Source organism: Lampris incognitus, chromosome 4, assembly GCF_029633865.1.
Source record: "Lampris incognitus isolate fLamInc1 chromosome 4, fLamInc1.hap2, whole genome shotgun sequence".
Classification (NCBI taxonomy): domain Eukaryota; kingdom Metazoa; phylum Chordata; class Actinopteri; order Lampriformes; family Lampridae; genus Lampris; species Lampris incognitus.
The window spans coordinates 48,972,682-48,987,929 of NC_079214.1; the positions used below are offsets into that span (position 1 = coordinate 48,972,682).

Here is a 15,248-nt window from a genome sequence, read left to right on the forward strand (position 1 = left end):
CAGGAAGTTAGAAGCGCATGTTATGAAGGTTGTATGTCGGATGAACGCTAGTAAAAGCTACACAGTTAAGAACCTACGAAGTCGGCTCGTTCTTGAATTATTCTTATGTCAGTAAGACAAGGCGTCTACGGACATTACAATATTGATATTGAGGCCTGAAGAAAAGACAGTCGGACAGGCTTTGGAACACAATATTGTGACGTGGTCAAATAATGGACTTCTCAGCAAACCTTTCAGAGTTAACAAGCAAGCTTTTAATGACCGCAAGCCAAGCTAGTCATAACAGACACAAGTTCGTATTGGTCTCAGTTTAATAATTCTCGTGGCCACAGAAGCGATCTTATCTATTTGCCTACTCTTTACCCTCATGGTGGGAAATAGCATGTTGTCTAATACAACTTCTCTTATGACGTCCCCATTACCTTCCACCATATCCCCGCTATCTGTAACAGATATGCCCGTTTTTAACACGTTCAATATCCCACAACATAACCTAAACATTTACACTTCCGTTGCATTGTGGGTAATATGCAAATGAACTCGGAGCAGGAACACTAGTAGAATTCGCCACAATATGTTTATTTGTGGAGTGAAACCCTGAATTAAAATTACACTTCAAAATACACACACACACACACACACACACACACACACACACACACACACACACACACACACACACACACACACACACACACACACACACACACACACATAGATTAATGGTTGATTCTGTAACTGACAACTGTTTCTTAATATTGGACATTAATACTTTTTTTGGGGGGGAGGTTCTCCCTAATTGTACCCCGGCCAATTACCCCACTCTTACGAGCCGTCTCGCGGTCGCTGCTCCACCGCTCTGCCGATCCGGGGAGGGCTGCAGACTACCACATTCCTCCTCCGATACATGTGGAGTCGCCAGCCGCTCCTTCCACCTGACTGAGGCGTTTCACCAGGGGGACGTAGCTCGTGGGAGGATCACGCTATTCCCCCCAGCCCCCCCCCCAAACAGGCACCCCGACCAACCAGAGGAGGCGCTAGTGCAGCGACCAGGACACATACCCACATCTGGCTTCCGACCCGCAGACACGGCCAATTGTGTCTGTAGGGACGCCCGACGAAGCCGGAGGTAACACAGGGATTCAAACAAGCGATCCCTGTGTTGGTGGGCAACGGAATAGACCACTATGCTACCCGGACGCCCTCTGCCTTTATTTCTAAGCACTTCTTCAGAGGCCCAGGCTTGGAACGTACTGCCAAGCAGCTATAGGCCCTAATGTTGATAGTGTGGTGGACACGTATTGGGGATAGAATTCACCCCAGGAACTAAGGGTTAAGTCAGGGTTGCCCTGGCAGGTTAACGCAGGGTTAAGTTATGGTTGTTCAGCCAGTTTTCTGATTATTCTTGCCGCCTCCGCTGAGACGAGCTGTGGTTTTGTTGTCTCTCTGATTTACCGTGGTTAAAGAAAGTTGCCTACACGGCTAAAGTGTGAACCTACGGTCTTCTCCGTTCCTTCGGCTCTACACTGGTGACCCCGACGTCGGTTTTCGGATAAGTTTTCTGAAACCACACACATTATGGCTACGAACGCCGTTGCAATTAAACTGCCGGAGTTTTGGGAGTCTTCCGCGGCTACATGGTTCGCGCAGGCTGAGGCACAGTTCGCGCTCAGAGACATAACAGCAGACGAGACCAGGTACTACTACGTAGTGGCAGCGCTGGGGGGCGCTACGGCTTCCAGGATAAGCGGTTTCATAACCAACCCACCGGCCGATGGTAAATACGCCGCACTTAGGAATCTCCTCCGTGAAACTTTTGAACTGTCAACAACGGAGAGAGCACTTCGCCTCTTCGCAATTCAGGGCTTGGGAATGGCAAACCATCGGAGCTAATGAGCAGGATGTTAAACCTACTGGGTCAAGAAAAGCCATGTTTCCTGTTTATGGAGCTGTTTCTGCGCAACATGCCGCCCCACGTCCAGACTGCGCTCGCTAACTCCACCATCACTGATCCCCGTGAGCTGGCAAAGGAGGCTGACCGATTCTTCGTCGCTACACAACGTTCCTCCCATGCCGGGGTGCTGGCTCCTACCTTCACTGCCCCCCCGCCGACATCGCGGGCGTGGCCCGACGGTGGCGCCACAGCATCAGACCGCTACAAGCCCTCTGGACTCTGTATGTACCACGCTCGATTTGGTGCGAAAGCTAAACGGTGCCGTTCCCCCTGCAACTACAGGCCGACGGGAAACGAGAGGGCCAACACTCAGTAGTGGCCATGAGTGTTGGCGATACGAGCAGGCTACTCTTCATCCTCGACACCATCTCCGGTCGGCGATTTCTCTGTGACACGGGCACACAGAGAAGCGTGCTCCCTGCTACTGACGTCGACATCATGGGCGGGGAGCGGGGCCCCCAGTTGGCGACGGCTGACGGCAGCCCTATCCACACCTACGGCGTGCGGTCTGTAGAACTGTGTTTTGGTGGACAACGTTTCACGTGGGAGTTCGTCATGGCCAGTGTAACGCTTCCCCTCCTCGGAGCTGATTTTTTGTGCACTTATGGTTTGCTAGTGGACATTCAGAACAGCCGTCTGGTCGACGCCTTAACCTTCTCCTCCTTCGCATGTACGCGGGGGGAAGCGGCCTATGCAGGTCTAGCCAACTCTCTCTCAGAGGCAGACAAGTTCAACCGCCTCCTCGCTGAGTTCCCTGACCTCACCCAGCCTACCTTCTCTGCACCCACCGCTAAGCATGGGGTGGAGCATCACATTGCTACGAAGGGGCCCCCGGTCTACGTCAGAGCCAGGCGTCTCGACCCCGCCAAACTCGCCATTGCCAAGTCTGAGTTCGAGCACCTGGAACGCATGGGGATCATCCGCCGCTCTGACAGCCCGTGGGCATCCCCATTCCACATCGTCGCTAAGCCTGATGGAGGTTGGCGCCCATGCGGGGACTACCGCCGACTAAATGACGCCACCACGCCCGACCGCTATCCTGTCCCGCATATTCAGGACTTTTCTGCAAACCTGTCTGGCAAACGCGTCTTCTCAAAAGTCGACCTGGTCCGTGGTTATCATCAAGTTCCCGTGCACCCCTCGGACATCCCCAAGACAGCGGTGACTACCCCATTCGGCCTATTTGAATTCCTACGAATGCCATTTGGACTCAAGAACGCGGCCCAGTCCTTTCAGCGGCTGATGGATTCAGTGCTCCGTGGCCTTCCTTTCATCTTCGTCTATTTGGACGACATACTCATCGCCAGCGCCTCCGAGGAAGAACACCTGTCCCATCTTCACGCCCTCTTCACACGCCTCAGCCAGCATGGGCTGAACGTCAACACGGCGAAGTGCCGGTTCGGGCTGACGGCCATTGATTTCCTCGGGCACCACATCACTGGGGACGGGGCGGTCCCCCTGCCCTCAAAGGTGGAAGCGGTGGTGGCCTTTCCGCGCCCCCAAACAGCTCGTGCGCTCAGGGAGTTCATCGGGATGGTGACATTCTACCACCGCTTCATTCCTCGAGCCACCTTTATCATCCGGCCACTCTACGAGGCGCTGAAAGGCAAGTCCCCCAACCAGGCGGTCATCTGGACAGCAGAGCGGGACCGTGCGTTCACCGAGACTAAAGCTGCGCTCTCCCAGGCTACCCTGCTAGCGCATCCTTCACCTACAGTGCCTATTTCCATAACCACGGATGCATTGGACTTTGCTGTTGGTGCGGTTCACGAGCAGTGGGTGGGGGGGGCTTGGCAGCCTTTGGCCTTTTTCAGTCGCCAGCTTACACCCCGAGAGCGCAAGTATAGTACTTTTGACAGGGAACTCCTCGGTCTCTGGCTCGCCGTCCGGCATTTCCGGTTCCTGCTAGAGGGCCGAGAGTTTACTGCGTACGTGGACCACAAGCCCCTCACGTTTGCCATGTCCAAGACGGCCGAGCCATGGTCCGCTCGCCAGCAGCGACAACTCTCCTACATTTCGGAATTCACTACCGACATCCTGCACGTCGCTGGTAAGTCTAACCAGGTAGCTGACTGCCTCTCTAGGGCAGTGATTGGAGCGGTCCACCTAGGCCTGGACTATGCACAGATGGCCACTGACCAGGCCACGGACCCGAGCATCCTCCGTCTCCGGACCTCCGACATGGGGCTCTGCCTGCAGGACGTTCCTTTCAGCGACACGGGTGTCACCCTCCTGTGTGACGTCTCCACAGGACAGCCCAGGCCCATCGTCCCGGACAGCTGGAGACGCCCCGTGTTTGAAGCTGTGCATGGCCTCTCTCATCCAGGCGGTAAGCCATCTGTGCGCCTGACCTCTGCTAAGTTTGTGTGGGAGGGACTTAAGAGAGACGTGAAAGCGTGGACCGACTCGTGTGTTGCCTGTCAGCAGGCTAAGATACACCGCCACATTAAGGCGCCCCTGGAACGCTTCGCAGTGCCGGAGAGACGATTTGACCATGTCCACGTCGACCTGGTTGGTCCCCTACCCCCCTCCCATGGGTTCACCTACCTCTTCACTGTGGTGGACAGGACTACGCGCTGGCCTGAAGCTGTTCCCCTGGCATCCACGACGTCTGCTGATGTGGCCCGGGCTTTTATTGGGTCGTGGGTCTCACGTTTCGGTACGCCTCCGACCTTTCATCTGACCGCGGGCCACAGTTTACCTCAGAGCTATGGAATGCTGTGGGTGAGGCTCTGGGCGTCAAGCTTCACCGCACTACCGCCTACCACCCTCAGGCGAACGGCCTATGTGAGCGCTTCCACCGGTCCGTGAAGGCTGCGCTTCGGGCTACTCTCAAGGACTGCAACTGGGTCGACAAGCTCCCATGGGTCATGCTGGGCCTGCGGACCGCCCCGAAGGAAGACCTACAAGCCTCCTCTGCGGAGCTGGTGTACGGCACGCCGCTGCGAGTCCCAGGCGATTTCATGCCCAACGCAACGCGTCCCTGGTCAGCTGTGGACCAACGAGCCTCCTTGCTGGACGGGGTCAGAGCTTTCACACCCGTCCCTACCGCCCAACACGGCGCTCCGGTGTCCCAGGTGCCCCCAGGTCTGCAGTCAGTGGACTACGTGTTCATCCGTCACGACGCACACCGCCCCCCTCTGCAACCCCCTTATGACGGCCCCTTCCGTGTCCTGGAAAGGGGAACTAAGCACCTGGTGGTGGATTTTGGGGACACGGCCGAGCATGTTTCAGTGGACCGAGTTAAACCCGCACACCTGGACTTGACGCAGCCGTTGGAGTTAGCCCAACCTCCTCGTCACGGTCGTCCCCTGGCTCCGCCCCCTCCCCCCGGGGAGGCCCGCGCTGCCTCTTCTGCTCCTCAGGCCGACCTCCACAGGCCCGCGTCAATGCCTCCCAGAGACACTCCGGCCCCTGTTACCCGGAGCCGCCGCGGACGGCCGGTCGTCCCCCCGCGCCTGCCTGACTTCGATTACTAGGGCGAATTCTGGGGGGGCTCATGTGGTGGACACGTATTGGGGATAGAATTCACCCCAGGAACTAAGGGTTAAGTCAGGGTTGCCCTGGCAGGTTAACGCAGGGTTAAGTTATGGTTGTCCAGCCAGTTTTCTGGTTATTCTTGCCGCCTCCGCTGAGTCGAGCTGTGGTTTTGTTGTCTCTCTGATTTACCGTGGATTAAAGAAAGTAGCCTACACGGCTAAAGTGTGAACCTACGGTCTTCTCCGTTCCTTCGGCTCTACAATAGGATATAAAAGAAATTGTACTGCTGCTGTTGTATGGTCGCAGCAATGCTGAAGACTAAGGACAGATATCAGCGGTTTATTTCTGTCGTATTTGTCTGTTGTCGTCTTGTTTGTCCTTGTTTTGTATAAAAAAAGTGATGAAGTGGTTTAAAGCGTTGAATGGTGATATTGTTTTAAGAGGCAGCGTTCGTAATACTTGTGTACAAAAGTGATATGTTGAGTAGCTATGGTAGAGGTTATAGTATTGTTTCTCCCCACAGTCCTACTCTGCATTGCATGTTAGGACAAACCTATTTCATAGGCGGATTATGAGAAAACAGGCCCCTGGGCATGGATGCTTAAAGCCCCCCTCCCAGCAGGGCAGGTACAATGACTTGCAGCCAACAGCACAATGGCTAAATTTACCTGTACCCTGACAGGATTTACAATCCACAAACAATTAACGCCAACAAGACATACATTCACCTGCAGTTTCCTCCAGTTCTTCAGTAGGACTTTGGGGGCTCTGTTATTGACATGAATGACTAAGCCTTTGTCTATGCAACAAGAAATGCAAAGATAATAACAGTGACTTAACGCAGAGGCCCAGGCCCAGGGGCCCTCTGAGCTCTTCGCCCGATAGGCCCATTCAGTAATCCACCCATGACCTGTTTGTAACATGCGTCCTAGAAAATAATTGGACTATTAGCTGAGCATTTAGATAAACTGACCACATAAAATGATCGCTGCAAGTGTCAGGTTCTTTAATCTTTTTCTTTCACCACTATAAATGTGCACAATATCACAGCAACAAGGAAAAATCTGAAATGCATGCCATTGAGGTTTTCAATAATGCACTTGCATTGTCAGCACATCAGCATATGCCAGCGCCCAGCATACCAGGGGAGTGTTGGCATATGCCAGTAGCATGCCAACGCTCCACTTCTGGTCATGCGCATGGCACCAAAACATGATGGTGTGCCACAAAATGTTGCTACTGCCGATGGTGTTTTGCTGTGTGACTCAAAAAGGAACTCAGCAATTTAAGGTAAAGCATCCTACAGTGACCGTTCTTATTCAGGGCCTCTGTATTAACAGTTTGGTCCAATTTATTGTCCAGATCTGGTCTCGAGTGCATACAGCCCCAACAAATAGGAATTACCTAACCTATTCACAAAGTAAGATTTAATCTAATCCAATTCAACACTGTTTCATTGAGCTCCACCCGATTTTCCGATCAAACCTGTCATATGCTGTGCTAAGATGTATGATCTAGGAGGGTGGAGGTGAAGGAGCCTCCATACTGAGCAGCAGAATATAGTAAACCCCAAGAGAAATGTCTCTGGGCTGTGGAGGACTAAAGGAGAATGGATATCAATCAGTGACGTAAATGAAAACCTTTGCCTGTAGCTTACTCTTGTTCCTTGGAGCCACATTTAGAGATCACTACTTTGAACCACTGCTTAATATTCTAGTGGGAGATGCTTGCAAAAAAAAAATCATGTTTTCCCTGAGTGACCTTTCAGTACTATAGTCCTTCAGGTGAGATTCTATGAAAAATTCCCGACATGTGAACCGTTATCCTATACCTTTACTTCACAGAGAACTGACAAAATCATATTGTGATATCAGTGTCTTTTTCTGTGATGGGTCTTATATTTGGAGAGCCATGTGGCAGTTTGCTAATGGCAAACGTGTTAACGAACATCCCTTTGACTATGATAACCATCGCCAAATGCCTACTTGTGGCATGATTGGGCAGCATGGTGGCCCAGTGGTTAGCGCTGTTGCCTCAAAGCAAGAAGGTCCTGGGTTCGAACCCCAGGCCATCCCAGATCCTTTCTGTGTGGAGTTTGCATGTTCTCCCCGTGTCTGCATGGGTTTCCTATAGGCACTCTGGTTTCCTCCCACCATCAAAAAAGACATGCATGTTAAGGTTAATACTCCAGTCTCTGCTCCTGACCAAGGCAATGGAAAAAATAACTAGAGTTGGTCCCCGGGAGCTGCATGGCGGCTGCCCACTGCTCCTAGCTACACAGCTAGGATGGGTTAAATACAGAGTAAATTTCATCTGTATGTATGTATGTACAAAATGACTAATAAAGAATATTCTATTCTATTCTATGATTGAAGAATAAGCCTTTACAATAATTGGTCCTCAGTCCACTACCCAGATAAAGTGTTGACCATGTGTGTTGAAAACCTCTGACTTTATGGGAGGTCAGGTTTGACATGAGGCAGCCCTGAGAAAGGGATGACTTCTTAAATAACATTAATCTGAAAAGTTGTTTTCTCTCTGACTCGGTTCACACTGGCCAAAAAACCCCACTAACATCCGACAAAGGCGGACATTAGCGGGTTTTTTGGCCAGTGTGAAAAGGGCATCAGATTGACTCTTGGACGCTGTTTATCAGCTCTTTATTGCTCTCTTTCTGTGGAAATTTGCCTCTCTCTCTCTGTTTCCTTTACGGGAAATATGTTTATATTGTGTCATGCCTCTAGGTAAATTTCTGTCCCATCCTCCAGTCAAATTGACGTTGGAAATGTGTTTACAGCCATTCATAGCTGACTTAAGTGTCGTCTGCTAGTCAAATGGCTTCACTGATGGTCGCAAATGTTTGACTAAAGGACACCATAGGATGCCTCGGATGCAACAGCTCAGTTCAACAGGCCCTTTTCACTAAGCATGCCAGGACACAACAGGCAAAAACACCGCCTGAAAGCAATGCAACACAGCAACACAATCCAACTGACATCAAACCATCTCATCTCCACACTTTTCTGACAGCATCAGACAGCTTTGCAACACGTTGGGGCTGTTCTTGAGGAGTAGTGCTGTCCTATGTCTGGGAAGTGCAGACAGAAAACTTCAACATAAAGATCCTCTCTGCCTTCACCCAACAACAGTTTCCTGATGTGGATAAAGGCGAAGATAATGGCGAGAGCTTTCCCAGGACCCTTCTTCATACTCCTCCTCGGCTGTGCTGTGTGTGGCCTCGGCTCAGTGATAAAGAAAAAGTTCCACTTCAACCAGACTCCTCTGTCCTGGCTGGATGCCCAGAAACACTGCAGAAGGTATTTTTGCTTTTCAGATGATCCCCATTATCAGCCGAAGAAGAAATATTTTATAGGGTCCACAAGTAGAAACCACTGATTTCACCAAACACAATTTAACCAAAAATAGCCTTATCATCCTTTGAAGGTCATCCGGGAGTCTTAAAATCAAAAGATTTATATCAGTAAAATGGTCAGGTAATTTACATTTGCAATGTGTAAAGCCTGGGAGGAATCAAAACCCTCATTGATCCTGTGTAATATTTATTAAAGTAATTTCAATAATAATAATTTAATAAATGTTTATTATAATTAATAATAATAAAAAACAATAATATAATTAACAATTATAATTATAATTAATTTAATAATTTTAATCATGATAATAATTTTAGTACTAAAAGTAATTTATTAAAGTAATACTTACTTCATAACAAACCCATAACAAACAAGTCCTCCCACATTTTGCTTGCTTGTCAAGTTGAGTTTATTTTATAGCTCAAAACTACATGACGTAAGCCCATTTATGCTGTAAATGGGATGGGTGTGGCTGCTCACATCCACATTCAAACTGCGCTCTCAAAGAACTTCAGTGATTTAAAATAATTTTTTAAATCTCTTCTTAGAGTTTTATTTTTGCTATAATGAATGCAGCTTTCCTTGTGTCGATGTTTTAGTGTCTTGGCCTTCTTGTGACATCTTTCACATTTGCTGTTTAATCATTTTAACCATTATGTTTTTCTATACTTAGCGCAAAAAGTAAGGAAATTTTTGTTTGGTAGATTATTTCTTTGTTGTAACAATGCTTCTTGGCAATACATCTTATACCATTGGAAAGCCTGTTCATTTCCCTTTTAAATGGTGCCACATTTGTAAGGAACATGCATTTGTGGGATGAGCAGCAGAGCTGAGTATGTGGGTTGCGCCCATGAAAAATTTGCCAAATCTTCTCTGCCAATGCCAAACAGCTTATTTTGCTGTTGTTATTGACTCTTGTTTTGAGCTTCTGGTACCCCAGGTGCTGACAATCAGGTGCCTGATATAAGACTTATTGCCAAGAAGCATTGTTACAACAAAGACATAATCTACGAAACACAAATTTCCTTACTTTTTGTGCTAAGTTTAGATCAAGCTTCATATCAACTCATACAATGTCAACAGCATCAAATCTCATACAACCAGATAGTCTAATCGATGAAAATGTGTTGAACTTTGTGCCGATGATCCAAGTCAGGCTAAGCTAGCTGAGCTTTATTGGTTACTATGATGGATCCTGTAACCTGAAAGCTAGTTAGGAAACTTTTTAGGTTTTAAATTGCTTTCACAACATCTTCTCTGGGTAAGGGTTAGCCATATCCACACCTATCGCTCCACAAATGTACATATAATTACATTACAGTAAAAGCTCTCAGGTTTACTGCTCTACTAAAAGGACATGACAGTATATAATAAGGTACATGGCTTTGATGACAGCTGTCAGCATCGTGAAATGGAGCCACTGCATTTATCTGTCCTGGTGCAGAGCAGAAAAGATGATGCCCTGCTTTGCCTTTATGCCTCGGTGCCCCCTTATTATTATTATTGTTGTTTTTTTTCTTTATTGATAATAAATCCACTTCCTTCTCTATTCAAACATCTGCAAACACATGTGCTAATGCTCACTTCCCCCCAAGTTCCCTGATATGTTTCCCATTGTAATTCTATGCAGCAACTTGTTTTTCTGTTTTCAACCATATTGTGCTCCGTAGTCATTCATGTCTTTACTTGTTAAATGGATTTTTTTTAGCATTTCATTTCATTAATTTTGTTGATCTCATAAGTAAAACTTTCTTTCCTTTTCTGTTTTATCGTTTCAATGGATGGATTTTTAATGTGTGCAATGTATCATATCTGCACAAAAGAAAAGAGTAAACTAAACAATCTATCCTCACGTAGTTCCTCCCGCTACATTGACCTGGCCATCATCCATCAGCCATCTGATTTAAACAGTATGGTCATGCATAAATATCTGGTCTGGATCGGCCTTCACCAAAACCTCACTGGCAAAGACGGCTGGGCTTGGTCTGGAGGAGAAAACAGTGACTTCAGAGACTGGGCCTACAATGAGCCACAAGAAAGCAGGAAATGTGTTTTGGCCTCATACCAAACGAAAAGGTGAAATATTTCATCACCTGTTCTTCCATCGTTATTGTCTTGTGAAAAAATATAACCAATTGCAGGAACTTAGAGTTTGTTTGTTTGTTTTTGCAACAAGTAATTCTACATAGAAAATATTCCTCATCTTCATCTTTTTTGTCATTGAAAGGTTTTACAGCCATGATTGTGAAAGGCCATACTTCTTCCTCTGTGATGACACCAAGTTTCCGAGCTTTCATGAGAGGGTCTATTTTGTTTATCCGGTGAAGACATGGCTCAAGGCCCAGGAATACTGCAGGACTTACTACACAGATTTAGTCACTTTCAGAGATTATGACACAAAAAACTTCTCCCTCAGTCTGAGAAACTTCCAAGTCTGGATTGGACTGCACAGAGATACAGATGGTAAGGAGTGTTTATCACTTTCTTTCTTCTTTTTTTTTTAATATCTAGCTATCCTGTTTATCCAGAGTGGGCATGACGGTAGAATACGCTTCACTTTCTACCCCACAAAAAAAAAACAATCCCGTTGAGTACAAGGATCAGAGGCATAAAAAAGACCTGCGACGCTATAATGATCATGTATAATAATAATAATAATAATAAGAAAAATATCAAGAAAAAAATGTGTACGAGCAAAGCAACATTATACATCAAATCTCTGCATTATCGTGGAGACAAAAAAACACTTCCTCTCAAAGAGGCAGAGAAGTACAGTACATGTAGAGACTTGGAGGGGTGCAGGCTGTATATGGTTCTTTGCCTTGGAACATATCAACTCAAGTCAACCTTAATATTGCACATTTAAAGGAAAAAATAGTGTGAATAAAAATTCAATAAAAGCAGCACAAAGCAAAAAAGGTAAATTTAGTCAAATGTAAAAATAAATGTTTTCATTTGCTTTAAACAAAGTTGGTGTTTGAACACAGGCTGGTCCATTTGAGGGAAAAAACAACTAAAAGCACAAATGTGCTGATCTGAGAGTTTGTTGTAACTTGTATTTGATGCACATTTCTTTTACATAATGTGGGATAAGGTCATAAAAAGCACTCTCTTCACTTCCAACACACTCTTGACATATTCTTCCTTCGGGATTACCCCTACCCCATTTCTCCTCCAATCCACACCATGGTAGAAGATTTTGAATCCACCACAAGGTCATAAAGAGCAAGTAGCGACATCAAAATCAATCCTCCTTTACCATCACTGACAAGCCCAGTCTCCATTAACAAAAAGATCAAACATATAATTAGAAATGATATCACTAAAAAGGGCTCTATAAAGTTAATGATATTGTCAAAAAAGACATGCATGTTAGGGCTGATACTCCTGTCTGTTCCCCTGACCAAGGCAATAAGGAAGAAATAACTGGAGTTAAGTCCATGGGTACTGCATGGCAGCTGCCCACTGCTCCTAGCTACACAGCTAGGATAGGTTAAATGCAGAGTAAATTTCATTTATATATATATGTACAAAATTACTATTATAAAGAGTATTCTATCTCTTGAATTGCTTCATAGTTTGTGGTGTGTCTTTTTAAAGTGGTGCAGTCTGACCCAAATGGAACTTCTATCAGATAAATGAAGATGCTGAGGTGTGAACATAAAAGCATTTACCAGGTCTGATTCAACTTTTAATGTGTGTGTGTCAACAGGTGAGACATGGGAGTGGAGCACAGGGATGTCAGACTACAGGAACTGGCAATATGAGGGAAATTATGACTGTGTCTCCATCTCCTCTATGAACAAAACGATGGCCACCCAAGACTGCTCCACTTTGCTTCCCTTCATCTGTTACAGTGATAACCTGCTCCTGGTGAAGGAGAACAAGACATGGTTGGAGGCCTTGGAACATTGCAGGGCCATAGAGGCCCTGGATCCCAACAATCCCCTTCTGTACCGCAACTACCGCTATGACTTGGTCAGCATGAACTCTGAAGGTGACCACCTCTACATGTGGGGCAGAATCAAGGATGCAACCACAGACCAGGTTGGTGGTAGGCCTATACATTTGGATCGTTTTTTGCTGATCTGGTTTTGACTGGGACATCATGGTGGCTTAGTGTTTAGCAATGTCACCTCACACGAAGAATGTCCTTGTTTTGATTTCACCTTATCTGTGTGGATTTTGTATTGTGCAGGGTGGGTGGAAGCAGAAAACTCCCATTACCAATGTTTGCAACATGTTAAGCTTATCAATGCTTAGGTACACCAAAAAAATATGTGCAGTTCTGACATAATGTGATTAAATCAAAAGTAGGTAACTAACACCATGCAAAAGCACTCTATAGTAACCTGAGTCAACAACCATCAAGATGCTTACACATGATTTGCAGCATTATCCTGTAGTACTGGCTGAGCCATTGTTTTCCTAGGAGAGCAATTCACTGCAGTGATACCCTCCAGTGCCCAAACCAGGCATTGTAGTGCTCCGCTCCTACCTCTCAATGTGCATCTAGTGATCTGACAGCACAATGTAATGTGGACTGTGTGTGATCTGATCAAAATGGAAGCAAAACTAATTTTATGTACCTCCGAGTTCCCCGAGCTAACCCAACACCAAATCACAGTAAAAATGTTTGGCCAAAAGTCGGCATTCAGATGGGGCTATCAGGTATGGGGATTCAACTAGAAATTTTTAATATACATTACTTTGCCGTAGTGTGCCCTCAGATATTCAGCTGCATTACATAGACTGTTCTACACCAGGCCGCAAAGTTTTTTGTTTGTCTGGTTCCCGCTCTCTGCTTCCAATCGCACATCGGTGATAATGCATCTAATGATGTATTGAGTGCTTATCGTGTGGAGGATTCGGTTGTGCACTGACTCTCTCACACTTATCAGCTTTAAGCACCACATACACATTCGCCCGCCTAGGTTATGTATGAGTTTGTTGGGTGAGGTAACATACAGCGTTAGGAGTTGCCTCTGGCGGACAAGAAAAAGTAAACAGCATGTTAATATCCTGAACCAAGATGATGTTGATCTCTACCCTTAGTGACAACAGAATATAACGTTAATGGTATGGGAGAATCTATTTGCTTTGACGCTCATTAGTTTTTTCTTTTCTTTTCTTTCTATCTCCCCAGGTATGGACGGGCCTGTGCTTCCTGGCTGGCCAGTGGAGGTGGGTGAACGGGGTGCAGGGATTGTATCAGGAGGCACCGCCCTGCCCCGCTCAGGACCAGCGGTGTGGAGCGCTGTCTAAACACAACAGTACAGCCTTGGAAACAAGGAACTGCACTGAGAAAAGGAACTTCCTCTGCTACAAGAAATGACCAGCAACCAATTTAAACACCAAGGTATAATCGAACATGGACTCATAATATTAAGACACATACCGTATTTACCGGACTACAAGTCACACCGGAGTATGTAATGTTCTTATTGTAGAATAAATAAGACTTCGTTAAATTTGTAACTCGCTAGTCGTGCTAGCTCCTTATTTCAGATGGTCTAATCCGCTCTCTCTTCTTCCTCTCGATTACCCACATGTACTATTCCTCACGAACCACAGCGACATCTACAGGTCGATATATATATAGCTGAGCTATAGACCTACCATTTCCTAGGAATGTTACATGTCAAGTCAAATTTATTTGTACAGCCCAATATCACAAATTACAAATTTGCCTCGCATAAAGACTACTTTCAAGGCTTCCATATAAAACATTTGTCTAACACACAACCTTCCAATAAAACTCAAATATTGTGGCAGGAATGAGGAAAAACACAGGAGACCAAGGCGAGTTAGATGTTTATTCCTCAACTCCAAAAACCAACTGCAGCAGGAACAACCCTGCACCGTTGAGCCCGGGAACGTAAACCACGCCCCCAGCTCACAGTCCTGCTGGGTGAGAGGCATAGCCCCTAGTGTCCGCCACACAGCCCCCCCCCCCCCCGAACACCCAGAAGGGACTCCTGGAAAGAAAATGAGTGTCTCACTGGAGGCTTAAGCAGCCTGCCATAACGGCTGCGCCGTTCCTCAGCCGAAACAGTAGGAGAAACACAGTCCAAAGCCGGCTGAGAAGCAGAACGCTGAACCCGTGAAGACACTGCCGGGGTCCTGGAAGGAGGACGACCCCGACGGGGAACCTGGGCCGGAAACAACTTCGCCTGCCACTCTGTGCGCCGGTTTAAGCCTATCAAGCGTGACACGCTCCTACGCCCACCCATATCTAGCACAAAACCCTTAGGACCCGTCTCAAGAACCCGAAATGGGCCATCGTATGGGGGTTGGAGGGGCGAGCGGTGAGCATCATGCCGTACAAAAACAAAACGAGCCGACATGAGCTCCGCAGGCACGAACGACCGCGGAAAACAGTGGTGAACGGGGCCTGGAACCCGAGTGCTGTCGGACAAAAAAGGATAAACGGCCGGACG

General features: G+C 47.0%; 1 protein-coding gene across 1 annotated transcript; it reads left to right on the forward strand.

Annotated features, from left to right (window-relative positions):
- The first annotated feature begins 8,611 nt into the window (after nucleotides 1-8,611).
- On the forward strand, nucleotides 8,612-14,224 carry LOC130112054 (secretory phospholipase A2 receptor-like). The gene is made up of 4 exons (XM_056279356.1): nucleotides 8,612-8,751; nucleotides 11,036-11,271; nucleotides 12,521-12,855; nucleotides 13,955-14,224. Exons 1-4 carry the CDS (start codon nucleotides 8,612-8,614, stop codon nucleotides 14,141-14,143), a joined length of 900 nt encoding a protein of 299 aa, XP_056135331.1. The 3' UTR covers nucleotides 14,144-14,224.
- The last annotated feature ends 1,024 nt before the right edge of the window (nucleotides 14,225-15,248 follow it).

Excerpts from the sequence above, each read along its gene's own strand:
- LOC130112054 (XM_056279356.1), top strand. The coding sequence starts at position 8,612 with ATGGCGAGAGCTTTCCCAGGACCCTTCTTCATACTCCTCCTCGGCTGT. Across the intron at positions 8,752-11,035 it reads GCCCAGAAACACTGCAGAAG|GTTTTACAGCCATGATTGTG; the intron begins GTATTTTTGCTT and ends TGTCATTGAAAG. Across the intron at positions 12,856-13,954 it reads AGGATGCAACCACAGACCAG|GTATGGACGGGCCTGTGCTT; the intron begins GTTGGTGGTAGG and ends CTATCTCCCCAG.